Genomic DNA, 27,604 nt, shown 5'->3' with positions numbered 1-27,604 from the left:
AAAAAACAGTCAAGGTATACCCTCCAACAGTGACATTTTTAGACAGACACACTAGGACATTCTCATGTGAATACCACAGTGTCAACTAGAAAGTAACTAAAGGTGAAAACTCATCTCAAATAAGACTTCTATTCAGTGACTTTTCTAAGGAGAAACCACTCAGAAACATCGCTTTTTTACATAGCTCTTTAATTCATCTTAGTAATTAATTCAGATCATCATCCTACAAGTCTCACGTGCCTGAAAGATCCATGCTCCTGACAAGAAATCAGTGCAAAAATACAGAGTTCAAGTGTAGCTCAGAACTACAATCAAATTCCCAATTATTTCATAAAACGCTGCAGATATGAAGAATGGCTGAAAACAATTAAGACAAGAAAGAAGTTAACAGCTCCACGTTAATCTCATTTTACACTTGAGAAATCCAACAAAGCCATTTTATATCTTCCAAAAGCCTCCATTACGGCATGTCTCATTGAAGCCAAAAGTTCTGGCAGATATTTAGCCAGAGCGTGACCCCACAACTGTAACACTGCATGCACTTGACACAGTCATTGTTATACATCACTTGCAATGCAACCTTGCTAATCCAGGTAAGAGTTTTTGCCAGCTGAACTTCAGCACTGAAAAGGACATCATCTCAGTTTCAAGGCTGGGCAGCTGGTATTCCCCTCGTGTGGGAGTCTGTTCCTCATTTACATCCCTCATGGCACTCAGGACCAGGATCCTCTTGCCAGTGGGCTCCCCGTTTCTCAGTCACAAGCTTAATGAAGTAGCTATGGTTGGCATACAGCTTGAGCTTCTCACTGATGTCAACCCACTTCACCATCCCAGCATCATCACCTGCTTCCAGAGGCAAGTTATCCATTGTCTCACCTGTTCACAAAACAAGCGTTAGGACATGCTGCTTTCTCCTACTTTCTCTTCTCACACCTGACCAGTTCTTCCTTTCCACAAGGCTCCCTCAAAGGCAGCAACCTTCAACTATTTCTCAGAGAGAAACCAATCAAGTAGCTCACTGAGTCTGTGCTAGAAAACTTTTCCAGACTTGAATTAAACATTTTTTCGGAAATTTGAATGGCACAGCTATAACTCTTTATCGCCACTCCTAGGTTAACACCAGGAGTGTGACAAGTTACCAGAAATCATTACAACAGCACAAGTTTAGCCAATCCCTCTGCATCAATTAAACGTTTAACATCTGATTGCTTACTTTCTCAGGTACTCAACAAAATATGAACTGAATTCTGAAACTTACATATGCCTGCAATCCTGCCCCCTTCCCTCCCCAAATTACTATTTTATCAAAGTCACCGAAGTAAAAAACATAACCAGTACTTAAATAAGGATGCAGAAAGGCTTTATAGTTGCTCTGAAGCTGTTAAAAAACAAGCCAAGAAATGCTTATTAAAAAAAAAAGTATATTGGAAGCAAAGACCAAAAGAACACCATGTTCATTTTTTTTCTGGGGGCTAATAAATCAAAAACCAGCAGCATATTAAACTTCACCACTATTACCTCTTAACTACCCAAGAGTGAAAATATCTCTGTATGACTTCTGTCTGTCTGACTTCCAGACAGAGAAAGCAGACCGATTCACCTCAAGAGGGGAAAGATGAGCATTCAGGATAACAGATCGATGCAAGAACTAGCAATGTATGCTCATTCCAATTAAATTATAGAAGGAATCTAAAGTACAACAATTGCTCTGGCAAAGTAACAAAGATAAAAGGTGTCAAGAGACAGCAAATAAGACAACAAAGTCAAGAACGCAGTAAAGATCAGCCAGCAGCCAGAGGCAATGCACCTAAAGCAGACACTGGTACTGACCGTGAAGAAACGAAACCCAAGAGCCATCCAACTCAGTCATTGAAATAGGAAATTAAACCAACTCAAGCTAAATACAGTGACCGGACAGCGACTGGCCTAGTGTTCAATCTACATAACAAATGCACATTCTGCGATTTGGAACTAGCTAACACAAAAATAAATTATTTTCAGGCAAATCCCTTATGTTCCTTAATTCAGGACTGAAAGAAATCCAAGGGGAATGACAACCAATACTGGCTGTGAGTGAACATGACAAAAGATGGGAGACCCTCACACCCATTGCTTTCAGTCTAAGAATTAAACTCAACTTGCATTCTCTTCCACTTTCATGGCTCACCCCAGCCCCACGTACACAAAAACAACATCTACAGTAAAAAAAAAGCAGCAAAAAGCACAAGCAGCAATGCCTACCTGTTTCATCGTGATAGTTCACAGCCTCTGTCTCCATCCACGCGTTGTCAGTGTTACGAGGGTCATCCACATATCCTCTGTACACCTAACTCAGTGAACAATCACAAGAAGTTCAAAAAAAGGTGGCATCACTAAAAATCACCTACAGTCACTCTTACAGAGTATGCAATTGTCTCTTCCCTGTCTTATATCACAAAACCCTGAGCATCACAGCTTATTTTAATGACAGTGCATTTTTTCAACTCCTAACTAGCTGCAAGTTACCCCAAGGCTATCTCAAAAGACACAGCCTACCACAAAGTGCTCCTGGCTGAATAGCCTCTGCAGTTGCTTTTCCAAGCTTGCTTTTTCCTCAGGAGATTTCTGCAAGGAGTTCAAGGCCTCTTCCCCAAATTCTCGCTTCAGAGTAGCACTGATCTTCTCCCCTGGGTCCACCATCCCCTGAGAGTGGAGAAAAAAACACAACTGAGGAGCCTAAGACCTCCCTTGCTATCACTCTTTTACTGGTGCTTAGGACATTACACCCATACAAATCATGCTCTGGTTATGTGAGAAATTCTACACTTCTTTGTAAAAAGCAAGCAGACACATTCTTCAAAAACTACAACAGATGAAATTATACCTGCATTAAACAAAGGACACCATCAAAATTAAATACAAGTACTGCCCTGTAATGCAGGAACAGCAGAAAGCCTATCAATTGATGCTTGGGAGGATAAAGATAAATTGTTTATAGGACCTTTCTCTTCCCCTCTACATCATGAGGTCATCCCCAAAAAGTAACTATATCACACGTATGCCAGTTATCTGCTTATGGCCTTGCCAGAGAGATGTCCACCGTTTCCAGAGCTTTGCTCTTACCCCCGGGATGGCCCACTCCCCACAGTCTCTCCTCTTTATAGCTACAAACTGCAAGATGTTTTTGCCAGTAACTGGGTGAGCGATCTTATTGCCACTTCCATCCCTCTTCCACCTGCAGAAAACGACAAATAAGGACATTTGTTGCTGCTGCTTCTTAGAAGGAAACCAAACAGCAGAGCTCCCACACAATGGCCTGTTGGAGGGCCAATGCAGCGGATCAAGCACAGTTCTGGATCAAAGACAGACAAAAGCTGTCTGGGAAGATCTCGTCCCTCCATTTTTGCAGCTAGGTCCAGAACATTGGTATCTACTGTAACTCTCACTGTGAAGCCTTTACGTCTAACTGTACTTCTACCTACCTGTAAGATAACGATAATTATACTTTCTGCTATGACAAAGTATAAATTCCAGCTGCAACACTTTCAAACCACCCACTCAGCACCAACAGAAGGCCTCAAACACCCACCACTGCACTCAGGATTTAGAATAACTGCAGTAATTACAGCAAAAAACTATCTAAATAAAGACAAAAATCAAATCTGTTTGTTTTACTTCATAGGAAAAAAACAGCAGCATCGGTAGCCTTCTGAAAAGGGCAAGAACGAAAAGGCAGCAGCATGACTTTAACAATGGTTCTGTCTTCAGCGTGGTATTCCTTAGCTTGCAGTTTGGTACTTACACCAGCTCCTCTAAAAGCTCTAGGTGTAATACACTTGACATGAAATCACACAAGCTCTGGAGGCAAAACCACCATTAAAGTAGAGCACGCACCGACAAAACAGACTAAGCAAGCCCTCATCTCCTTCTCCTGTACACCAGGTCACCCCAGTGTTTCCTCCTGTGCAAAACCAGGCACACCACTTCATTCACAGCTGAGGCACCAAAACAAAATTCTGTTCCTGCAATTTATTATGCCTCAGCTATGGTCTTTTGGTGCATTATTCAGACAATAACAAAATGTCATGTTAATTTTCACGTTTGTTACCGAATAGCATTTGTACAGTGTATTTCTACTGAGTTATACTTTCTTGATCTTTAATTTGCCTTCTCAGCATTTCAGAAGCAATGGCTTACAATGAACAGCAAGTCCTAAGCATTTTCCAGAAACAAAGGCCAAAAAACTTTTGTGTTCCACATATCTATACATCTCTCCATGCACATAAACATACAGGCTTACGCAGAGCAACACACAAAAAGCCACCTGACATGTAATTGCTGGTTCCCAAATGCACAGAAAAAGATGTGAATGCTTTTGCTTTACTGCACGCCACCTTTCGGTCGGTTGTTCCTTACCTAGTCACAACGGGATCGGCGGCGTGGTTTGGCCCCCAGCGCCCTAATAGTCCTCTGCCTGTGAGACCAGTCCTTCCCGCGGGATTCCTGAAAGATGCAGCACAGTACATTAAATAAGTGTATGGCCCCATGTGGAGCTTCAAGTGTTCTGCAAAAGCAGCTCTAAGGAAGCTGAAACAACAAAGCTAAGGATAGCACCGTACATCCAGTGTCAGCACAAGCTTTAAAGAATAAAGAGATTCTCTCCTTCATTACCTTTTTGTGTCTGACAGTACAGGCAAAGAACAAAATAGCTTTGTTATTTTCCAGATGACATATTCCTGATCAAGTTTTACTCTCATCACACAAATATAACCTGGTCTGGGAACCTAATCCAGTTTTCAGTTTACCAGACTACACATGCACGTAGCATTTAATTACATAAAAATTCCAGAGGAAAAAAAGAAATGAAATTCAGGTCTGATTACACATCTGTGCCACGTGAGGATTTGTTAGTGGATGGAAATACTCATCTACTCTGCCGTAGCACACCTGAATGGTATAAAAAACTTCAGAGCATAACACAGGGTCTGACTGAGGGAGCAACTCCACCGAACCCTACTGTCAAAGGTGCTAATGACCTCCTCCTCCCAGGTTCCCACAGCCCACTGTTGGGGCAGAACTGGCTAGCGTTTCAGTGCCTCGCTGCCACAGCCTTCTTCCCAAAAGAACCTTCTGGCACTGAAGTATCGTTTCTTCTGTCTCTAGGGGGGACCCTCTTGATTTTATTCTAGCAGGTACCATCTACCTAAACTGACACAGACCTATAGGAGCTCTAAAACTACATCACTGAAATGAATATGCAAAGAAAATCACTCACCGGGGCCTCCCATTTTCAACCACATACAAGCCATTCCGACTCGTCCTCTCTACTTCTCCATCTCTCTCGTTAAATTTGGGAGAAAAATTTTTATCACTGCAGAAAAGAGTAATTAGAAGCAAGTTAAAACCCAACACACCCCTTTGCACCAGAAAAGGTTGGAGGCCAGCCACCCAATCTACAACACCCATTTGGCTAATGGGCAGGTTTAGATGGAACTTAAAGTACAGGCCCTCCCTCTCCTGTGGAAGCTACACAGTCTGAGCAATTACTGATGACTGTCTCTGTATTTAAATCTTCAGCTACGCGTGGCACTCAAAGCATTTAACGTTTTCTCCTCCTACAATTTCATTTAGAGGATGTTTCAAAGCTGTTCTTGTTCACGTTAGGGAGCATTAGATTTTATCCAGTGACAAAGCTAACAAACACTTTCCTAACTGAAGAGCAGTGAGCAGTTACATGCTAAAAGCAATCAACAACTTTGCAAAAGTTTACTGCCCATGCTCTGTGTGCACCTCTGAAAATGGAAGCACACACTGGTAGGGTGGCCTACAGAAGCCTCCTTGCTGCTCCCCAAAGCAATTCCCCTCAAACCACCACAGGAGTCAACCTACTGACCAGCTTTTTCCTCACAATCCATTTGGGAAGCTACACTAAAAACCAACTCTGCATTTTCAACCGTTACCAACACCTCCTACAAGAGCATCTGGCAGTAGGTAAGTGCATGCGCCTAATCCCCTCACTAAGCAGCCTACGGCATTCCTCAAGAGGAGAACAGAGAACGTGTTCACGGAACCAATACACACATTCACGGAGCAGTCACCATCAGGCATTCAACTTGCTGCATTTCCTGAGTCAGAGTTCAGCTCCAGACCTCCAGATCTAACTAGATTCTTCTCATCTTGCATCCAATTACGCATGTACGTACTGAAAACTTTCTCCCAAGCTCTTATTCGCACTTGTCAAAAATATTGGAAAATATGTATCATTAAGGGTTCTGAGAATTTTACTTCTCTCACAACACAGAACAGCCGTAGAAACAGTTGCCCATTATTGCAATTAACACTACTGCTTTACCTCAATCACCAGCTCACTAAAACCATGTGTCAAAGACATTCACAGCTGACCCAAACCATTCAGTCCCCCAGCCACCATCCCCAGGTCTTAGCCTGCAAAATCCCTCTAGCATCACGTGACACTTAACTCAGCCGATCAGTATTTCCTCCTGCCCAGTTCAAAAAAGCCAAGAGCCACACTTTCCACTCACTTGAGCTGAGGATCCGCCCACTTGGGTCCGGCCAAAACAGCCGCTGCAGTGTACTCCACAGGATTATAATCTTCCCACTGAGTCAGCCAGCCCACTTTGTCTTCAGGAACTTGGCTACGCTCAACGTGCGATCCAGGATACGGGGAGGTGAGAGCTTTGCTGTGGTAGAACTTGTTAACGTTGCAACTGTTGAACATGTTAGTAGGGTGGAGATGGGACCAATGGGTTGCAGACAAGTTACTGAAAGAAAAAATAAATATCTTATTCCTGAACACATAATGAGTAAGTATTAAGCCTGTTATTAAATCTCACATCTGAATATGAAACTAGAACAAGCAGAACAGCCTAGGCATTTTGCTAAACGACAGCTTTCAACAATGCATCGCTGTTTCTTTCAGAAAGCTTGCAAACAGTCATTTGGGACCAACAGGTTCTGAGCTTTTCCTCCAGCTCTGTGAAGCACCAAGTATTTCACTGGACACATGAGGACTTTGCTGCACGAGAAGCTGAGAAGTGTCAGTGCCATTCTGGGCCGGGCAGTGCTGTGACCATTACTAATCTCCAAGGTACAGCTCAGAGGTGTGGACCAGGACCTGCAGCTGGGAGGCCTGCACTTGGGCATTTCATCAACAAACCAGCTCAGCCTTATGAGAGGCCTGCTCTCACAGCCAGCAGCAGAGCAGGGAAAACCAAATAGGAAATAATCCAGAAGCCTTAGCAAAACAACCCTACGAGTTGCTCTGAGCAACACAATTTTGTGTGACATTGCAGAGAGTAACATACACCTTGCTCTTCTATTTCTGGGAAGGCTTTGAGCACGTAACCAACTCAGTGAAAAGGAAAAACCCTGGCCTCCTGTGATTTTTACTTTGCCATGGGTGTTGCGGAGCTGACATTCTGCAGTTGATAATAAAGTTTTTAGAAGTATTTAGGTTATAGTGGCTGACGTGCAGCTCTTAAAAATGCTACGCAGGTTAATTTCAGCACACAAAGCAGCCTTCCTGTACTCATATTTTTATAAACTGTCCCCAAAATGCAGGGAAATATTCGAAGAGGCTCAAAGTACCGCAAGAGGCTACAGTCTTGCAAAGTGCTTAAAAAGGAAAATATTTACAAGCTCTCAGCAAGAAGCCTTGGGGTTTCGGTTAAGGAGTCCCGGCACATGAGGAAATCCATCTGCTCTGTAAAAGGGCACGGGTTTTAGCAACCGCCCGTGCTGACTGGGTGAAGACGGGCAGCGAGCTTTTTGAGAAGAAAACACACAGTTTATATTACTTACTAACCCCACCGCTTCACCTCAGAGGGGCACAGGAGGCTGCACCAAGCGAACCTCTCCCAGAAGGGCCCCTCCACCTCCCAGCCACGCTCCTGCCGAGCGCCCCCCTTCCCCCAGCAGCCCCGGGGGGCGGCAGGCGCGGCCTGGCCCCTCGCGAACCCCACAGCCGGGTGCTGGCGGTACCTGCAGGGCCGCAGGGCGCAGCGGGCGGCCGGGGGGGCCAGCGCGGCGGCGAGCCCCAGCAGAGTAAGGGCAGGCGGCAGGCCGGGGCCCGGCAGCATCGGCAGCGAGCGCGGCCGCCCCTCCTCCCGGCACGGCTGTCACTGGGGAGGGGCGGGGCTCTGCCGCCCCCTCCCTCCCTCAGTGCGCGGCCAGCGCCCCCTGGCGGCGGGCGCTGCGCGCGCTGGGGGCGCTGCGTGCGCTGGGGGCGCTGCGTGCGCTGGGGGCGCTGCGTGCGCTGCGGTACCTGCGTGCGGCGGGATGGGCGCGGTGCGGGAGCTGGCGCTGTTCCTGGGCACGCTGCTCTACGCGTACGCCGAGGCGGCGGTGCGGCTGCTGCTGCCCGCCCGCAGGAAGGCCGTCGGCGGGGAGCTGGTGCTGCTGACGGGGGCCGGCCGCGGGCTGGGCAGGGCCACGGCCCGCGAGTTCGCCCGGCGCCAGAGCCGCCTGGTGCTGTGGGACGTCGACACGGTAACGGGCCGTGAGGGGGGGGCGGTTGGGGGGGGCGCTGAGGTGTAACCGGCACGAAGGGGGGAAGGGGCAGCCTTTGCCAGCAGCAGCAGTGCCCACCTGCAGCGCCGGGACACGCATGGCGATGCCGGCCGGGCAGGCGCTGCATCGCGTTGCCAAGGGAGACGCTTGAGCCCAAAGCTTTTGGCAGCTTAGGTGATGATGGAAGATCGGAAGCATGCCCCTGCGGATCTGGTTTCAGGGTACAGGATAGACATTTCTCTAACGTAAAAGACAGCCATCTTCGTCAGATGCTTCTCTGCTCCACTGGTTTAAAAATATATAAAAAAAATCTTCTCCAAAGGTGCTCTCTTCTCGAGGTCCTCCCCCCGGGCAACATGTGGGCGCGGTACAGTAGCACATAACGTCCGCTCCTTTCCTTCCTGTCCCAGCATGGCCTCAAGGAGACGGCTGCGGAGTGCGAAAGGCTGGGAGCCACCGTCCACACCTTTGTGGTGGACTGCAGCAAAAGGGAGGAAATCTACAGCGCTGCGGAGAAGGTAGGGGGGCAGGTGCACAAGCGAAAGCTTAGCCAGTTGGGCTTGGGTGTCAGAAAGGGCTGGAAAACTGCACCCAAGGTATTCCACTCACGGCGTGCAAGTCTTAAAATTGCAGCTTTTTTGTTTCTGTATGTACAGAGAGGAAAGCAGCCCTTTGGGTATCACAGCCCAGCTCATCCTCCTTTGTGGGCTTCTGTCCCTGCGAGCTCCCACTTTAGGCTTTAGACACATGAAGGAACGTCTTCCTTTTAGCTTGCTGAGAAACAGACAGACACCACTGTGGAAATTTGAAAGACTATTGTAGAAAGTAAGGTTCAGGTGGTCAAGAACATTCAGTATGTCCACAGAGCCAGCTGTGACTGTGCAGAGTGTATTTTTCTGTGGGTGAAGATTCTATAAAAACTGGCACGTGTAAAAACATCACATCTAAATCAGCTTCCAGGATACTGCACACTTCCTACTGGATCAGGAAACACAGCATGATTTTCCTCTCCCTGAAAGAAAGAATTGTAAAAATTAAATTAATTGCTGCTCATAACTTTGCACTATTGCAATAACAAACAAGACGCGGCTGCATGTTCTTTTTGCCAAAAAGGTGAAGAAGGACATTGGCGATGTCTCCATCCTGGTGAACAATGCTGGTGTGATCACGGCTGCTGACCTGCTCTCAACCCAGGACCACCAGATTGAGAAAATGTTTGAGGTCAACATTCTCGCCCACATCTGGGTAAGGGCCGCTAGCGCGTTCGTCCCTCCGTGGTTGTGTGAGTGTTATTGAGGAGGTGGGGGCACCCTCAGCCAGGCACCGAGACCCTGCAGGCAGGAGATGCACGGCTCAAAAATGCAAAATGTTTTTTTGTCAGCAAGCCCTGAGAGCAGGCAGCAGGGCCAGCCTCTTCCCAACTGCTCCTGTCAGCCCAGTAGGGCTCCAGGTCTTTACCCCGGGGCATTTTGTACCTGCCTGCATTGCTGACTCTGTTCTGGGCTCCTGGCACTGTCTCAAGCCCATCCTGGAGCTGTTCTGCCTTTGCCTGTGTGTATCACCTTCCTTATACCCCTCCAGAACTTCTCTCTGCATGGAGGTGACATGGCTGGGCCCTATCAGAGCTAGGCCTTGCCTTCCCCCTCCCCGGGGACAGGGACAGCTTTCAGCAGGAAAAACAGAGTGGTCAGTAAACAATTTCTGCTTGCAGGGGACTAAAAGACGTGCTACAGATTGGGTGTGCTGAGGAGAGACACCGGCAGCATGGCTGCTGACAAGTGAAACCTAAAAACTAGGCTAGGAGCAATGTGAACATCACCTTCTGTCAATCCCTGGCTTTGCTGAAAGGCTCCTTTTGGAAATTGTGATGCAAATTGTCCCAGCTAAAAGGAGACTGGGTATCTCTGTGGTTCTCAGGAGCTTGGTGCCATGCACCCCCCAGCACTAGGGGTAGGCTTAGTCACTTAACTGCACATAACCGAGTAACTTAATTGCACATAATTGAGGCCAGTGTTGAAGACTCCTAAGAAGTCATTGTTTGTTTCCTCCTCCACATGCCCCACCTCTTCTTGTTCTAAAACCCTTTCCAGACAACAAGAGCTTTTCTGCCAGCAATGATGGACAACAACCGTGGTCACATTGTTACAGTGGCTTCCGCAGCAGGTCATTTTGTAACCTCTTTCATGGTGGCTTATTGGTAAGTGACTTCCAAATCAGCTCTCTTCATTTCTTGTTTTTAATTGTCTTCTCCACCAGCACACACGGAGTAACCGAAATAAACATCCCACTGAATAAGCTACTTCCAAAGAGCAATGCTAAGGAGAAAAAAAACACAACACCCGTCAAATAAGGACCCACAGAGGTACCCACTAATTTCATTATTAGCTCTGATTGAGGTGATTCAGTAAAGGATTAATGATGTGACCAATCAACTAATGAAATCTTCTTACTTTTTTCTCTCCATACCTAATCCAGATTTTGCTGTGTTAAAAAAAAAAAAAAAGGTATCTTCTTCCCTTCTCCTTCTTAGAATGTAGCACTCCTGTGAGTTGGTGTGGTGTTAATAAGAAAATCCTTACTGAGCAGCTTTTTGCATTTCTAGCATTTGTGGCAGTGACTGCAGTGGATAGAAACGCTTCTGCCATCATCAGATAAAACAAGGTTTTGACTGTAAAACTACTGTAATCTTTTGAGAAGATAAAAGATACAGTAATACTGAGTGCTGTAAGGAACATGACACTGCTGAGAGTCCAAAGTACTGCCCAAGTTTAACAGAGGCACTGGAAACGCATGCACAAAATTGCAGAAATACTATTATCTGGCATAATGTCATACTGCATCTGACCTAGCCCTCTACAATAGTGTTTCCCAGAAGAACCATCTTTCCCTGGGTATGTTCCTTCATGGGGAGTCACTGTTGGCCATGTAAGAACACCTGAGCCAGGACTTTTAGCTGTATTACACTGTTAAACTTATTTGATATTGCTCATTTGATTTGTTTCTACTTGGTTCTGTTTTATACTCCTGGCCCCCACAAACTTCAGTCACACTAAATTGCTTAAGTCCTTTGTTTCAAATCTTGTGCTTCAATGTCACAACATGCTCCACGTGATACAAGAAGCAGTAGGATTGTTGCCCATACCTATAATCACATTTGTTCTTAATTTTGCACACTTCATAAAATTCTTCAAAAGAATTCAGCCTAACACATTCTAAGTCAGCTGTATGGATTCACACACTATAATTTCCTAGCATTTATCTGCCTGCTCAGTACTAACCTAAGTTTTTTAGAGTCACCCACTTCACATCCCACTATGCTCTCCCCTGGCAGCACTTCTATTTCTGTGAGACAGTAAAAGCCAGCATTAGTTCCTGCCCTATCTCTTAGAGATGGATTACATGTCTTCCCCTGCTAGTCAGTATTGGGTGTTCTTTCAGCCCCTTTCTATTTACATCACGTTGGAAATAGCATTCCCACCTTCTCATTTGTGACATTTTTTCCGTCCAGTTCAAGCAAGTTTGCTGCAGTTGGATTTCATAAAGCTCTAACCGAGGAACTATCTACCCTGGGAAAGGATGGAATAAAAACAACGTGTGTCTGCCCAGTTTTTATGAACACTGGATTTGTCAAAAACCCCCATACAAGGTAATGTTTTGATAAAAGCCACATCTCAGCCTGCCTTTCTTTGCATTTAGATGTATTTACCCCTGCTTTAGGACTTGCTTCCAACCTGTATATCAAAGGGTAAATAAAATTGGCTGAATATAAATCTCTATCTGCAACATCACTTCAACCACAAGACCTGCATTTGAATTACCTGACTTTGCCTGCAGTTGAAGTATCCTACTTCACATTCAACTCTCCCATGTTTTACCTATATCATTCTTAAATTTATGCTTTCCTTTCATTTTAGGCTTGGAAGGATTTTGGAAGTTGATGAAGTTGTGAAAGAAATGATGGAAGGAATACTGACTAACAAGAAAATGGTTTTTGTTCCACCACAGCTGAGCATTGCTTTACTTTCTGACATGTAAGTGGCATTAAAAAAAAAAAGGGGGGAAAAAAATATTCAACACAACCGCATGAGTGTAGAAGCATCACACTTGAACCATCTGATTCAAGTTTTACCATTGAAATAAGTGTCTTTTGCTTTCACAGTAGGAAAACTTTCAGTTGGTATCATTGAAATAAATACCTCTGAATGATGGCTAGACACCCAAAGTCAACATTCAATCCAGTTCCATTTATTTTCTACCATCTTTAATCAATATACTAGGTCATTAAATTCATTTCTTATTTGACTTCAGTATGTCTATAGTCACTTGAAAATGTGTATCAGTCTGCAGGAGACATTTTTTTCTGATTGAATTATCTCAAGCATCTTACACCACATGTCAAGGCTAAGGAATTACATGGTGATTATTCCTAATGACAATAGGAGAAATAAAAGCATTTTGTTGAGTCCTGTCGTAGGTCATTGCAACCCACTGTTTGCAGAGAGCTGCTGAGTGGGGAACTCGACTGCTCCGCAGGCTGACAGGGAGGCAAAGGGAGACAGAGGGATCTCTCTTCCTTCACAGACAGAATTTCTCATGGGCTTGCCAAGAACAGCTTCACAGGTTCTCTGAACCAGCAGCCACAAGCTCCAGAAGCAGCTGAGGAACTGCTGCATTTTAGCCTTCACTTCCTCGTGTCAGCACCGGAAGGTCTAGGCCACAGGGGCTGGGAAGGGTGCTTGAGAAGGACGCTGCTGCTTCTCCTGGCCACGAGAAGCGCAATTTGTCCTCTCAGGCTTCTTTACCCTGTTGTAGCTGCTCTGCTGGGACATTTTCACCAGAGCTCAGGTTCGAAGCCTAGAAGGCACATCAGAACAACTAAATTGCCACGTCAGTTAGCTCCTACAGTCCCTCAAGAAACCCTTGGTAACAACTTGTTTGTGGGAAGACAACTTGGCTCTAACCAAAGCCTCCTATTTATGAGAGGTTGTAAAGATTCTTCTGTTTTCCCCAAATTCCTCAATCAACCAGATGAGGTTTTGAAAGCAAAGAAGGCAAAGGCAATTCTCACCTTATTTTTAATGCACATGCCTACGTTCGGTGTTAAACCTTCCTGGATGCAGCAGCAATGCTGCAACCAACATCCTGCCCGGGGGATACCTGTCCTTGGAGTTGTCATCAAAGGAGGAAGGTGGTGAAGGGATCAGAATCAAAGCTAGCCAAAGCATTTCAAGGGCTACATATCCTTGGGAACTACTCCCAGTTTCAGTTTTGTTCTCTGTCTAAGGCAAGCACACATTCTGCACCCAGACCAGCTCTTGTCTCACCTGTGCTGCCACTTTTCCTGTGACCCAAGGTCTTATCCTAGATTTCATTGCATGGTTTTATCTTACAGGTTGCTTCCAGAACGTGTCTCAAGATTTCTGAAAAAGCTGACAGATGTTAAGTTTGATGCAATTGTTGGACACTGGAGCAAACAGTGAACAGCAAGTTGTTTGTCGTTTCCCCATGACACGAGTGAAAACAGAACATGGATCATGTGTAGCAAAGCGGTTTTGATTCAGAGCAGAAGCAAGACAGGTACTTCCTCCAGGCCTCCACTATCCTTCACACCTAGAGGCTTATCCCACACCTGCAGCAGGAACACACATGCATAACATGGAGTGTTACCATAGCAGAGATGCAGCTCTGCAAGTCAGAAGGGCTGTTTTAGCTGTGCATTGTGTCATCGCCAGCTCCTTCCCTGCTTCCCGCATGCACCGAGGCAGACAGGAAATGCAGCAAAGCCCATTTTTGGGCAACACAGGGATTGCCTGAGTATATATATGTTAATCTGGACTCATCACTGAGCAAAGTGATCTTGTGGGAAGTAATTCATAAGGGTGGTCTGCTTCATCTCAATGAATCATTTAAATTTAAAAAGCCTGTAACACACACTCCATTCTATGTGCTTTTGTAGTGAGTACCTGAAAGAACACAACCTTTTAATCAAGTGTTACCTGAATATGTTGATTATCGCATTATGCATGAGCAACATCAGCACAACTTGTACAGAATAAATACAGTTCTTTACCCAGAAGGTGCCTCGCAGCAGTTCAGCCATAACCAGGTCCTAGAGGTGCGTTTAAGGCACAGCAGTGTCAAGTAACGCGCCCTCTGCCGGTGTCATTTCCCCCGTGGTTTATCAGTAATCCCCAGACTCTTTCCAAACAGCTTCCTCTGAAACGAGCACAGTATTTCTTGGCCAGTTACCGGGTGCCCTCCCGCATTTCATGCTCACTTGAGAATGCAACTTATTTCAGCCAAAGGTAGGAAAAGTTGCACTGAAAAAAAAAAAAAAGAGAAGTGGACTTGTCCTCACATTAGCAGGCACTCATGTCTTTAAATAAAAATCAAGGAGATGCTAAACCTGGAAGCTCCTCATTCAAATGCCAGGGGTGAGCTGAAGTGGAAGTCTATGGGACTTGTACACCAGTATAGAGCACAAGAGAAAGCCTTAACAGGGAAGCCAGCGACTCCTGGATAAGCCTTCATTTCAGTTCACTGACGCTCTTCAGACACATGCACAGCAATGAGGGTTTTCATATTCCACTCCTCTCAAACACTGGCACTTTTCATTGCAGAAGCTGCCGCAGCTCCAACAGCCTGGGATGATTTCTGGCTTCCCCCTCCCCACCCTGCTCTGCCCCTTGCAGGGGAGCACCAGAGCCGGGTTTCCCAGCAGAAGGAGACAATCTCAGCGCTGTGGCCAACAACCTGTCAGGCGTCTCACCCATGGGGCACTGGCCAGCCCCACTCTGCCCCTGGCCCAACCCGGCAATGAAGTCACAGCAGCAGCGCTGGGTCGGGATCAGCAAGGCACTGAACACCTACAGCGCCACCAACGCACAGGCTGGAGCAGGTGCCAGGCCAACGGGCAGGCCCGTGTGGGGCGCCCCCGCTGTCTGTGGAAGAGGTTAAGACTCCAAAGGTCTGTGTAAACTCCCTCTGGCCTGTGGAACAGCAGAACACCGTGCGATGAAACGCCGGTCAAAGACCTCTTCAGAACACAGAGAGGTTTTCTGCCTACTTGTGCAACTGCTGGCTGTGGCAGGCTCTTGCTGGCTGGCGGCCGTTTGAGGGAGGCCTGAACACACTGCTGCATTAGGCATGGCTACACGTGGGTGGCTTCCAGTGTAATCCTTGCTCTCCATACCAATGTTCTCCTGGCCTCCTCAGTTCTCTTCCTGGCCACCAGAGTCAATACAGCTCAAGCTTACCCCAAAATCTGGTTGTTCAGGGTACCCGGTGGAAGCCTATGCCATCAAACTTCATATAGCCGCTTCCAGCAAAGCCCCACGCTCAAAGAGAGGTATCTTGCATAACAGCTTAGGGCACTTACGAGCCTGGTGGGGACTCTGCTCTCATGCTCTGCCTCTGCCTTGGCCGCCTCTTGGAGCTGGCACTCCCCTGCCTCAGACCCAGCCCCAGCTGGAGGCCCGTGCCAGGAGAGCGGCAGCACTGCTGAGCTGTGAAATCAGGGCCTGCCTGAACCGCCAAACGTGTTAATTGGGAAGAGGAAAAAGTTCCAGGAGAAAACCAGCACCTAGCTCTGGGCATCCCCACTGGCATCAAATATCTTCTCCCACTGAAAGTACGAGCAACTGTGGAGCCAAAGTACAGCAACAAAACCTCTAACAACTCATTTTAGCTGTAAGCCAATACTAGTTAGAGAGCAGATATTTAGGGAGCCTTTACTCTGCCCAGACTAGGGAAAAAATCCTTGTGTACAGTTATAAACATGATTCAAATACATCCAAATTTCAAACTGAAAAGTAAAAGAAAAAAACAATTTCTTTCAAACAAGACTAAGCAGTTACATTGTTTGAGGTGGGTGAAGGAACTCAAGTGATTTACAGTTGAATTTCTTCCATTTTCTACAATTACTGTGTTATAGTAATAGTAGGAAGTAATACTACATCCTACAAAGGCAGACCCCACGCCCCCCTCCACCTGAACCACAGCACCCTCCCAACAAACAATGAATGGCAGCCCAAAATGCCGTTGGGGCGGCTCAGGACGCACCACTCCACCTGCCTTCTATTCCTTCGCTCCTGAGCCAGCCCAGCTCCAGCCTGATGCTTCACAAGACAACAAATAAAGCCAATGGGACGCTCGACACAGGAACGTCTTTCATAAGCTAAGGGCAGCTGCCCAACAAAATCCATCTTGCTGACAGTTTCCCCGTAAGCCTGACCTGTTACCATGTGCACCATTACCCAGCAGCTTGTACACATAACCCCATATTAGATGTACAAACAGCACACACAGTCTGCTAATTCCTTTTGATAAAGAGCCTTTCTCTGGGACTTGATATCTCTCAGGAAGAGGAACTTTCGACAGCCTTTTCTTCTGCCTGGCCGCAGCCTATTGCTTACTTGCTCTTTCTACAGCCATGAGTCAGCCCGCTTAGAGTGATCCAGGTGAGTTCGTTGCCCTTTTTAGGACAGGACAATGCACAAGGGACTGTCCTGTTCTCCGCAGGCTAACCCACCAGTGCTGCGCTCCAGCCAAACGGTAGGAAAAGATGCAGCAAACCAGAATTCATCAGGACAAACGGGAAAGAAAGGCCCTTAAACCACCCAAGCTACGCGGGGCAGACAACTACACCCCAAGACCAGTACAGCCATGGAGATCTGAAGTGCCTGACACGTGAAGGAGCCAGCATCCCACCTGCTCCAGAGGTCTCCGTGATGCCGCTGCTTCCACATTCCCGCTGTGGGGCACAGAGGAGGAGCTCCTGCTGGCGTTCACATGGAGAGATGCTGCTCTCCCAGAGTGCTACACCAGTGAGATATTCAGCTCAGCTCCTGTCCTCTGCTAGGGGGGGAGTTGCAGTTGATCGTTAACCTACAAATCATAAACACCAGTAAGAATAAGGACCATAAATGACCACTTGTTTCACCTGCCAGTGTGTTAACCAGTAACAATAACACTACAGTTAACTTATGAAGTCGGTAAAAGAAAGGTTGTGACCCTCTGTGGACTCGATTGCTTCCACTTGGTTTTAATGAGTCTAAGTTAAAATTAGTCATAAGTATTTATCCTCTCTACAAGGAAGTATCATCAGTGAAGTCTCATGCCTACCCAGCATCTGGCGCCCTCCTTGGAGATACATCCCCCCCGGCCCTTATGAACACACTCATTGTGCGAGGGTTTTAGTGGGAACAATCTTAGCTCTGCGGTTGCTTAAAAGATGAACCAGAGTAAAAATATCACATTTATTGACTTTCCTTCTATTTCAGTGAAAACATCAGGTCAATGTTAAGTGAGATGGAAAAAGCAGATAAGGCTAAATGTTCTTACACAGGTCCATTTAGGTAGATATGAGTTCAGGATGTATATATAACCTCCAGTCCACATTGAATAATAGCTGTACTTTGTTATGCTAAAGATCAGAAATACTCCACAAACAGCACAAATCAGCAAAACAACCTCCAGCTGGTTTCCACTGACTGGCACCCAATCATAAAACTCTTCTCTGCAACTTAGGGAAACTGCTCAGTTAGGTGGGTTCCCTCCACATGTAGAGTTGACCGCCTCTGCTCCAACATTAACAAGCCAGCAAGATACAGCTGCTGAAGACAAGCAGCCTTCTCTCTTTTCAGTTACCTGACAATCTGAATCTCCTTTTCCAAATCCCTGTGCTGTACTGATACCAGAGGTTCTTGCCTTCAGTCTCATTTCAGCCCACCTGCAGGGCCACATGGAGGACTCCAGAAAGAAGGAAACACTGGCCTCACAGGTCAGCAGTAACTAGAATTCACAAAGTCCTGCTTCCTCAGGAAATCCAAGGTCCTTTTCCTCACCACATCACAGAATGGCTTAAATTGGAAGGGACCTCTGGACATCATCTGCTCAAGCACAACCTAGGTAGGCTGCCCAGGACCACACGCATGTGGGTTTTGAATACCTTCAAGGAGAGAATCACCACAAATCCTCTGGGCAACCTTTGCCAGTGCTCAGTCATGCCCACAGTAAGAAAGAAGTTAAAAAAAAAAAAAAAAAAAAAAGGGAGAGAGAGAGAAAAGAAAAAAAAAAAAGTGTTTCCTGATGAGGGAACCTCCTGTTTCACTTTGTGCCCATTGCCTCCTGACCTGTCACTGGGCACCACTGACAAGAGCCCAGCTCCAGCTCCTTTACATCTTCCCTTGTGAGATTTACAGACATGGATCAGATCCCCTCAAACCTTCTCCTCTAAGCTGAGCAGTCCTCACTCTCTCAGCCTTTCCTCATAGGTGCTCCAGGCCCTTAATCTTCTTTGAGGCCCTTCACTAGACTCCCCCCTGCAGCCCCAAGTCTCCCTTGTACTGTGGAGCACCCATCAATACCCAGCACTCCAGGTGTGGTCTCACCAGTGCAGAACAGAGGGGAAGAACTTCCTCCCTCAACCTGCTGGCAATGCTTTGCCTAGTGCAGGCCAGGACACCAGCAGTCTTTTTCACAGCCAGGGCACATTGCCAGCTCACATTGAGTGTGGTATCTCACCCAGGCTGACTAATGATCATTTTCTTGTCCTTCACATGCCTGGAAAGGGTCTCCCAGATCAGCTGCTCCATCCATTTTGGACATCGTAACTCTCCATCTCAGTTAGCAGCTTCAGTACTCTGGGCACTGTTACCACACAAGCATTCCTGCAGCAACACTAAAATGCAGAACCCTATAGTCAGGTGAAGATCTTTAGTGAAACAGAAAACAGCCATTCCTTTTGTAACATATGCTTCCACTGCCAAATCTGTCGATCCCCCAAGGATTATATTAAAAACATCATGTAAAGGTCATTTGCAAAATCTGGCTGCTTTATCAGGTGAGAAGTAATTAAACTAAACAGCCAGCGGGGTTTATGAGGATATGACACATGACACCTTCCAGCTTCCTGATGTGTGCCACGCTACCCAGCAGCGTATATATAGATGCCGGCCGTCCAGGCAGCGCTATCACCGCAGCCAGCCGACTTCTCCTGACCTGCTGACCAGCCGCTCAACATGCAACCCAAAGGTAGTACCGGGGAGAGCTCTTACCCCACTGCCCTGCAGGACAGAAATTTGCTTGGTTATGGCTGCAAACTGCAGGGAAGGGAAGGGAAGGGAACAGAAGGGAAAGTCCACGAGGAGGGTGGGCAAGCGCTGGAACGGGTTGCCCAGACAGGTCGCAGAGCCTCCGCCACAGGAGATGCTCAAAGCCCAGCTGGAGCAGCCTTGGGCCAGCTGCTGCAGTCAACCCAGCCTGCGTGCGTGCTCCCCGCGCCTTCCCTTCCGCTGGAACCGGGGCGCTGCAACTCTGTGCCATCTGCTCCACAGGCGTCTCGCTCAAAATGAAGCTCCTCTTGCTGTCCTGCGTCATGAGCATGGTCCTTGCTGTCGCCAATGCTGTAAGTACCGAACAAAGAAACAGGCGGGCGTCCAATGTGGGCAATCTCCATGTTGTCACTTGGAAATTGCAAGTTTTTTTAACTGATGGGAGAGCCTCAGAAATACCAATGGCTGGTGCAAGGCTGAACACATGTACTGTACTCCCATTCCAGACTTCTGGCTTAAGATCGAGTCCTCCTCAAACTTTAAAGCAAAAGAGGAATTGCGAGGTCACTCCCAGCCCATCAGTGGGGCCCCCCAGTTCCTTCATCGCACAGCTGACCATTTTCCAGACACTGAAGAACACGTTTCCTCTGCAGATCTTGGCTTTCTAACAGGATACACTTAAAAATAAACAACTGAGCACTTTGTTTAAAACAAACAAACCAAAAAAAAAAAAGAGAAGTGTGTTTTTTCAAGTGTGTTTTGCTCTAACAAAAAGTTGTTTCTTCTTCTACAGCAAGACGACAGCGATAGCTCTGGTGGGGAGAGCACTGAGGCGGTAAGGCTTCTCTTTCTAAATTACTGTGTCTCACCAGTTGTAACATTCAGATTTAACCAGGCGGTTGGCACTGAACTGGGAAACACTTACACAATGCCTTTCTTTTCACAGCCAACAAGACGACCCATTTTCTGGCCTTTTCGTCCCATTATTCGCCCCTTCCTGGAAAGGCTCAGGGCTGCTCGATCTTCCTGATTGCAAGCCTGAGGTAAGCAACATATCTTGTTATACAAAAAGAAGTCTGCAGCAAGCACTACCATGACATTTGCCTACTTTTTACGTTCTACACTGTAATCATTCTGCAGAGTACTTTTCAGAACTTAAGTGATTTTCATTTCCTTCAGCACTGAACATTATCTTAAGCACTTCATAGTGAAGTAAGAAACATGCTACTTGGACTTGCCACACCGTAGCCAGCCGTATACCCAACTGTCAGGAGCTGCCCAGCCACCTCCCGTGAACACAGAAACAGCCTCCTCTTGGGGCCATGGGTTCAAAAGACAATTACACTGCTAAGGGCTCAAATAAAATATTCATTAAGACGTTAAAACAATTAACTGCTCTTGGTTCTAACCTGCAATTCTCCTGTTGCTCTGCAGGTGCCGACAATGGCTGTCTCCTGCAGGATGCTGCTGCTTCTAGATGATCTTCTACTTCCCACATCTCCTTCATATCTTCTGTCACCAATGTGCTGAAAATGGAGGACCACCAACAACAGGGTCCCTGTTTCACACGCCCACTGCTGAAGCTGGTGTGTGTCAAAGTGCATGACTCTCAACCCTTCTCTGCTTAATTCCTAAATCTGAATAAATGCTGAGCATCAAATGACTAAGGTCTCTTAATTATTTCTTGGGAAAAAGAAACACATCAACATCACTTCAGCGGCCCTGCTTGCAATGACCATGAGTAGGAAAGGAAGGGAACTCCTGAGGCTGGCTTTGCCTTTTGTCCATGCTGAGATTCACAGGCTCTCTCAGGTCTTTATCTGGCCCTACTAAATACTACCCAGCCTCCTCTCTGTGCTTTTAAGAGACTATTTATTACAAACATGGCCACTGAAGCAAACACCACATCTTAACTACAACTTAAGACAGTGTTTTTGTAAACAAGATCCATGTAAGCTTAAACAGCAACAGAAAGCATTTATGTAGTGTTAGTAATACTGTACAAGATATAAAGTATGGGGAAAGAAGTGTACAGGGATTTAAAGGGAACCTCAAGGCTATTAGCATGTTTTAGATAGAGACACTCTAAGACATTAGGATGTGAATAACTGTTAATCCTACACAGGTATGTAACCAGGGCATCGCAGCTTATTTCAATGACAGACATATTTTTTTCAACTCCTAACTAGGTGCAAGTTACCCCCAAGCTATCTCAAAAGACACAGCTTACCACAAAGTGCTCTTGGCTGAGCAACCTTTGGAGTCGCTTCTCTAAGCTTCCTTTTTCCTCAGGCCATTTCTGCAAGGAGTTCAAGGCCTCTTGCCCAAATTATTGCCTAAGAGTGGCACTGACCTTCTCCCCTGGGTCCCCCATCCCCCTAGAAGGGGAACAAAAAAAAAAAAAAAGACAGAACTGAGTGTCCCTAAGGGCTCCCTGGCTGCCCCCCTTTTTCAGTGGTGCTGAGGACACTGCACGCCCTCACGCCAGGCTGTGGTTATGGGAAGAGTCCCACGTTCACTTGTCAAAAGGAAGCAAACCCCAGGCTAGGAGAAACTCGAAAAATTAGAACGGGCTAAAGGACACCTGCCCTAAGCACAGGACACCGCTCCGCGGACAACAGACAGCCCGCGAACCCCACACGGGCACCGGGCACCCGCCGCCCCTCTGAGGCGCCCAACGGCTGCCCCGCCATCGCCCCTCCTCCCCTCATTGGGCGGAGTCCCCGCCCCCCCCGCGCGCTGCGCTCCCCGATTGGCTGCCTCTTCCCCCGCCCCCTGCCGCTGTCAGGGTGCCGGGCTGCGTGCGCTGCGGTACCTGCGTGCGCTGGGGGCGCTGCGTGCGGCGGGATGGGCGCGGTGCGGGAGCTGGCGCTGTTCCTGGGCACGCTGCTCTACGCGTACGCCGAGGCGGCGGTGCGGCTGCTGCTGCCCGCCCGCAGGAAGGCCGTCGGCGGGGAGCTGGTGCTGCTGACGGGGGCCGGCCGCGGGCTGGGCAGGGCCACGGCCCGCGAGTTCGCCCGGCGCCAGAGCCGCCTGGTGCTGTGGGACGTCGACACGGTAACGGGCCGTGGAGCCCCCCCACCCCGCCCAGCCGAGCCCCTGCGGGGTGCGTGGCACATAACGTCCGCTCCTTTCCTTCCTGTCCCAGCACGGCCTCAAGGAGACGGCTGCGGAGTGCGAAAGGCTGGGAGCCACCGTCCACACCTTCGTGGTGGACTGCAGCAAAAGGGAGGAAATCTACAGCGCTGCGGAGAAGGTAGGGGGGCAGGTGCACGAGCGAAAGCTTAGCCAGTTGGGCTTGGGTGTCAGAAAGGGCTGGAAAACCGCACCCGAGGTATTCCACTCATGGCGTACAAATGTTGAAATCGCTGCCCTTTTGTTGCTGCACATACAGAGATCGCAGTGGCCCTTTGGGTATCACAGCCCAGCTCATCCTCCTTTGTGGGCTTCTGTCCCTGCGAGCTCCCACTTTAGGCTTTAGACCCGTGAAGGAACATCTTCCTTTAATCTTGCCAAAAAACACACAGATGCCTCTGTGGAAATTTGGAAGACTTTGTTGTAGAGAGTAAGGTTCAGGTGGTCCAAAATATTCAGTATGTTCACAGAGCCAGCTGTGACTGCGCAGGGCATATTCATCTGTATGATGTATAGAAGACTACAAATACCGGCAAAAATCAAGGGAAAAAAGTCACATCTAAATTGGCTTCAAGGATACTGCACAATTCCTACCTCAAATAAAAGAATTGTAAGAAATTGCTGCTCACATCCTTGCAATGTTGTGATAACAAACAAGACGCGGCTGCATGTTCTTTTTGCCAAAAAGGTGAAGAAGGACATTGGCGATGTCTCCATCCTGGTGAACAATGCTGGTGTGATCACGGCTGCTGACCTGCTCTCGACCCAGGACCACCAGATTGAGAAAATGTTTGAGGTCAACATTCTCGCCCACATCTGGGTAAGGGCCGCTAGCGCGTTCGTCCCTCCGTGGTTGTGTGAGTGTTATTGAGGAGGTGGGGGCACCCTCAGCCAGGCACTGAGACCCTGCAGGCAGGAGATGCACGGCTCAAAAATGCAAAATGTTTTTTTGTCAGCAAGCCCTGAGAGCAGGCAGCAGGGCCAGCCTCTTCCCAACTGCTCCTGTCAGCCCAGTAGGGCTCCAGGTCTCTACCCCGGGGCATTTTGTACCTGATACCTGATACCTGGCCCCAGGGGCCAGACAGGGTAGGGCCAGCCCTGGCTCTTGGCCCAGCTCGGACATGGAACAGAGCTCATGTACAGGGGCAGCATTCAGAAGGGAAAACAGAGTGGTCAGTAAACAATTTCTGCTTGCAGGGGACTTAAAGGCATGCTACAGATTGGGTGTGCTGAGGAGAGACACTGGCAGCATGGCTGCTGACAAGTGAAACCTAAAAACTGAAAGGAGACTAGGTGTCTCTGTGGTTCTCAGGAGCTTGGTGCCATGCACCCCCCAGCACTAGGGGTAGGCTTAGTCACTTAACTGCACATAATTGGATCGCTCAATTAATTGCACATAATTGAGGCCAGTGTTGAAGACTCCTAAGAAGTCATTGTTTGTTTCCTCCTTCCCACGCCCCACCTCTTCCTCTTGTTCTAAAACCCTGTCCAGACAACAAGAGCTTTTCTGCCAGCAATGATAGACAACAACCGTGGTCACATTGTTACGGTGGCTTCTGCAGCAGGTCATTTTGTAACCTCTTTCATGGTGGCTTATTGGTAAGTGACTTCCAAATCAGCTCTCTTCGTTTCTTATTTCTAATTGCCTTCTGCACTACCAAGGAGAGTAAGAATAGTTTGCCACTGAATAAGTTACTTGCTAAGCAGGATGGCTAAGGAGGGGAAAAAAACAAACAAAAAAAAACCACAACACCCATCAAATAAGGACTCATGGGTGTACCCAGTGATTTGCTTATTAGCATTGACTAAAAAGGAAGAATGTTTCAGTGAAGGAATGATGATGTGATAAATCAACTAATAATGTCTTCCATTTCTTTTTCTCTCCATACCTTCTCCAGAGTTTGGTTGGTAAGAAAGGTATCCTCTTTTTGTCTTACAATATCATAGTGCGCTTGTGAGTTGTTGTAGTCCTCAAATAAACAATAGGTAGTTTTACTGTTTTTTACTATTCTCTTTCTTCTTCATTTTAAAAACTTAAGCAGTATTTTTGTCCCCTGCAGTGAGAAATGCTGGACAGCACAGGCTTGCCTCAAGTGCTTCCTTAAGAAAGGAAACACTAGATTTATGCATGTGAATTACTATTTCCTAAGAATTCTTAACATTCTTCTGACTATTCACTGCTAGGGTAACCTATGTTTTCCCCACTAAATTCCACAGTGTGTTCCCCATCGGCAATATGCATTTCAGCACTATGCTGCGCTGAAAAGCAGCACAGGGAAAAGTAGAATTATTCCCTGCCCTCTCAGGTGGATCGCCTTTTTTCCCCCCCTCAAGTCAGTACTGCATGTTGTTTCAGCACATTTCCATTTGTATGAGGCTGGAAATAGCATTCATACCTTCTTGTTTGTGCTTTTTTCCCAACCAGTTCAAGCAAGTTTGCTGCTGTTGGATTTCATAAAGCTCTAACTGAGGAGCTGTCTACCCTGGGAAAGGATGGAATAAAAACAACATGTCTCTGCCCAGTTTTTATAAATACTGGATTTGTCAAAAATCCCAGTACCAGGTAATGGTCAAAATTCAGCATTACATATTTGAATCTGCTTTACAACTGTTATTCAAACTGAGTGTATAAAAACTGAGGTTAATTGATATATACAATTGGCTAACAAAAATTTGCAACATTTTTTATCCTACATAATGGTCATCTTTTAATTACCTAACTTGATGGAAGCATGAAACATCCTACTTTATATTCAACTGCTACCTTTATATTACCACTGTTGCTCTTATATGAATGCTTTCCTTTCATTTTAGGCTTGGAAGGATTTTGGAGGTTGACGAAGTTGTAAAGGAACTGATGGAAGGAATACTCACTAACAAAAAAATGGTTTTTGTTCCATCAAATCAACGCTTTGCTTTACTTCTTGAAAGGTAAGAACAACATAAGTATTGGGAATAAGTCCATGCGTGTACAACCATTAAGCGTGTAACATCGGATTCAAGTTTAACCATTAATTTAGAACACGTGAGGAGACAATGAAATAGCATCATGTTTCTTTCTAATGAAAACAGCAGAGAAATAAAAGCATTTTGTTGAGTCCTGTCGTAGGTCATTGCAACCCACTGTTTGCAGAGAGCTGCTGAGTGGGGAACTCGACTGCTCCGCAGGCTGACAGGGAGGCAAAGGGAGACAGAGGGATCTCTCTTCCTTCACAGACAGAATTTCTCATGGGCTTGCCAAGAACAGCTTCACAGGTTCTCTGAACCAGCAGCCACAAGCTCCAGAAGCAGCTGAGGAACTGCTGCATTTTAGCCTTCACTTCCTCGTGTCAGCACCGGAAGGTCTAGGCCACAGGGGCTGGGAAGGGTGCTTGAGAAGGACGCTGCTGCTTCTCCTGGCCATGAGAAGCGCAATTTGTCCTCTCAGGCTTCTTTACCCTGTTGTAGCTGCTCTGCTGGGACATTTTCACCAGAGCTCAGGTTCGAAGCCTAGAAGGCACATCAGAACAACTAAATTGCCACGCCAGTTAGCTCCTACAGTCCCTCAAGAAACCCTTGGTAACAACTTGTTTGTGGGAAGACAACTTGGCTCTAACCAAAGCCTCCTATTTATGAGAGGTTGTAAAGATTCTTCTGTTTTCCCCAAATTCCTCAATCAACCAGATGAGGTTTTGAAAGCAAAGAAGGCAAAGGCAATTCTCACCTTATTTTTAATGCACATGCCTACGTTCGGTGTTAAACCTTCCTGGATGCAGCAGCAATGCTGCAACCAACATCCTGCCCGGGGGATACCTGTCCTTGGAGTGGTCATCAAAGGAGGAAGGTGGTGAAGGGATCAGAATCAAAGCTAGCCAAAGCATTTCAAGGGCTACATATCCTTGGGAACTACTCCCAGTTTCAGTTTTGTTCTCTGTCTAAGGCAAGCACACATTCTGCACCCAGACCAGCTCTTGTCCCACCTGTGCTGCCACTTTTCCTGTGACCCAAGGTCTTATCCTAGATTTCATCTCACGGTTTTATCTTACAGGTTGCTTCCAGAACGTGCCTTGAATTGTCTGAAAAAGCTGACAGATGTTAAGTTTGATGCAATCATCGGGCAGCGAAGCAACCAATGAACAGCAAATTGTTTCTCGTTTCCCTGTGGCATGACTGAAAGCAGAACACAGACCATGTGTAGCACAGCAGTTTTGATTCAGAGCAGAAGCAAGACAGGTACTTCCTCCAGGCCACCACTACCCTTCACACCTAGAGGCTTATCCCACACCTGCAGCAGGAGCACACATGCATAACATGGAGTGTTACCATAGCAGAGATGCAGCTCTGCAAGTCAGAAGGGCTGTTTTAGCTGTGCATTGTATCAGCCCTAGCTCTTTTCCGCACTGAGGCAGACAGGAAATGCAGCAAAGCCCATTTTTGGGCAACACAGGGATTGCCTGAGTATAAATTAATCTGGACTCATCACTGAGCAAAGTGATCTTGTGGGAGGAAATTCATACGGGTGGTCTGCTTCACCTCAGTCAATCATTTTAAATTTAAAAAGCCCTATAACGCACACAGTTTTATATGCTTTTGTAGCGAGTACCTGAAAGAACACAACCTCTTAATCAAGTGTTACCTGAATATGTTGATTATTGCATTATGCATGAGCAACATCAGCACAACTTGTACAGAATAAATACAGTTCTTTACCCAAAAGGTGCCTCGCAGCAGTTCAGCCATAACCAGGTCCTAGAGGTGCGTTTAAGGCACAGCAGTGTCAAGTAACGCGCCCTCTGCCGGTGTCATTTCCCACATGGCTTATCGGTAATCTCCAGACTCTTTCCAAACAGCTTCCTCTGAAACGAGCACAGTATTTCTTGGCCAGTTACCGGGTGCCCTCCCGCATTTCATGCTCACTTGAGAACGCA

General features: G+C 46.9%; 3 protein-coding genes across 3 annotated transcripts; 2 read left to right on the top strand and 1 right to left on the bottom strand.

Moving 5' to 3' along the window:
- Positions 1–177: 177 nt before the first annotated feature.
- NUDT9 (nudix hydrolase 9) lies at positions 178–8,132 on the bottom strand. The gene is made up of 8 exons (XM_035546454.2): positions 7,981–8,132; positions 6,522–6,761; positions 5,255–5,350; positions 4,396–4,482; positions 3,103–3,214; positions 2,536–2,682; positions 2,242–2,326; positions 178–876 (listed from the first exon to the last, which is right to left on the bottom strand). The coding sequence occupies exons 1-8, from the start codon at positions 8,076–8,078 to the stop codon at positions 692–694; spliced, it is 1,050 nt and encodes a 349-aa protein (XP_035402347.1). The 5' UTR covers positions 8,079–8,132; the 3' UTR covers positions 178–691.
- A 90-nt stretch (positions 8,133–8,222) lies between these two features.
- On the top strand, positions 8,223–27,392 carry LOC118247966 (17-beta-hydroxysteroid dehydrogenase 13-like). The gene is made up of 8 exons (XM_035546444.2): positions 8,223–8,487; positions 8,919–9,026; positions 9,622–9,753; positions 10,599–10,705; positions 12,017–12,154; positions 12,423–12,539; positions 13,901–14,085; positions 26,910–27,392. Exons 1-7 carry the CDS (start codon positions 8,278–8,280, stop codon positions 13,986–13,988), a joined length of 900 nt encoding a protein of 299 aa, XP_035402337.1. The 5' UTR covers positions 8,223–8,277; the 3' UTR covers positions 13,989–14,085; positions 26,910–27,392.
- HSD17B11 (hydroxysteroid 17-beta dehydrogenase 11) lies at positions 22,327–27,392 on the top strand. Its single transcript, XM_035546430.2, has 7 exons — positions 22,327–22,619; positions 22,711–22,818; positions 23,386–23,517; positions 24,190–24,296; positions 25,123–25,260; positions 25,512–25,628; positions 26,725–27,392. The coding sequence occupies exons 1-7, from the start codon at positions 22,410–22,412 to the stop codon at positions 26,810–26,812; spliced, it is 900 nt and encodes a 299-aa protein (XP_035402323.1). The 5' UTR covers positions 22,327–22,409; the 3' UTR covers positions 26,813–27,392.
- Positions 27,393–27,604: the final 212 nt, after the last annotated feature.

This window comes from Cygnus atratus, chromosome 4 (genome assembly GCF_013377495.2).
Source record: "Cygnus atratus isolate AKBS03 ecotype Queensland, Australia chromosome 4, CAtr_DNAZoo_HiC_assembly, whole genome shotgun sequence".
NCBI classification, from domain to species: Eukaryota; Metazoa; Chordata; class Aves; order Anseriformes; family Anatidae; genus Cygnus; species Cygnus atratus.
Note: the sequence above shows the minus strand (reverse complement) of the source record. Positions and strands in the feature narration are given on the sequence as shown.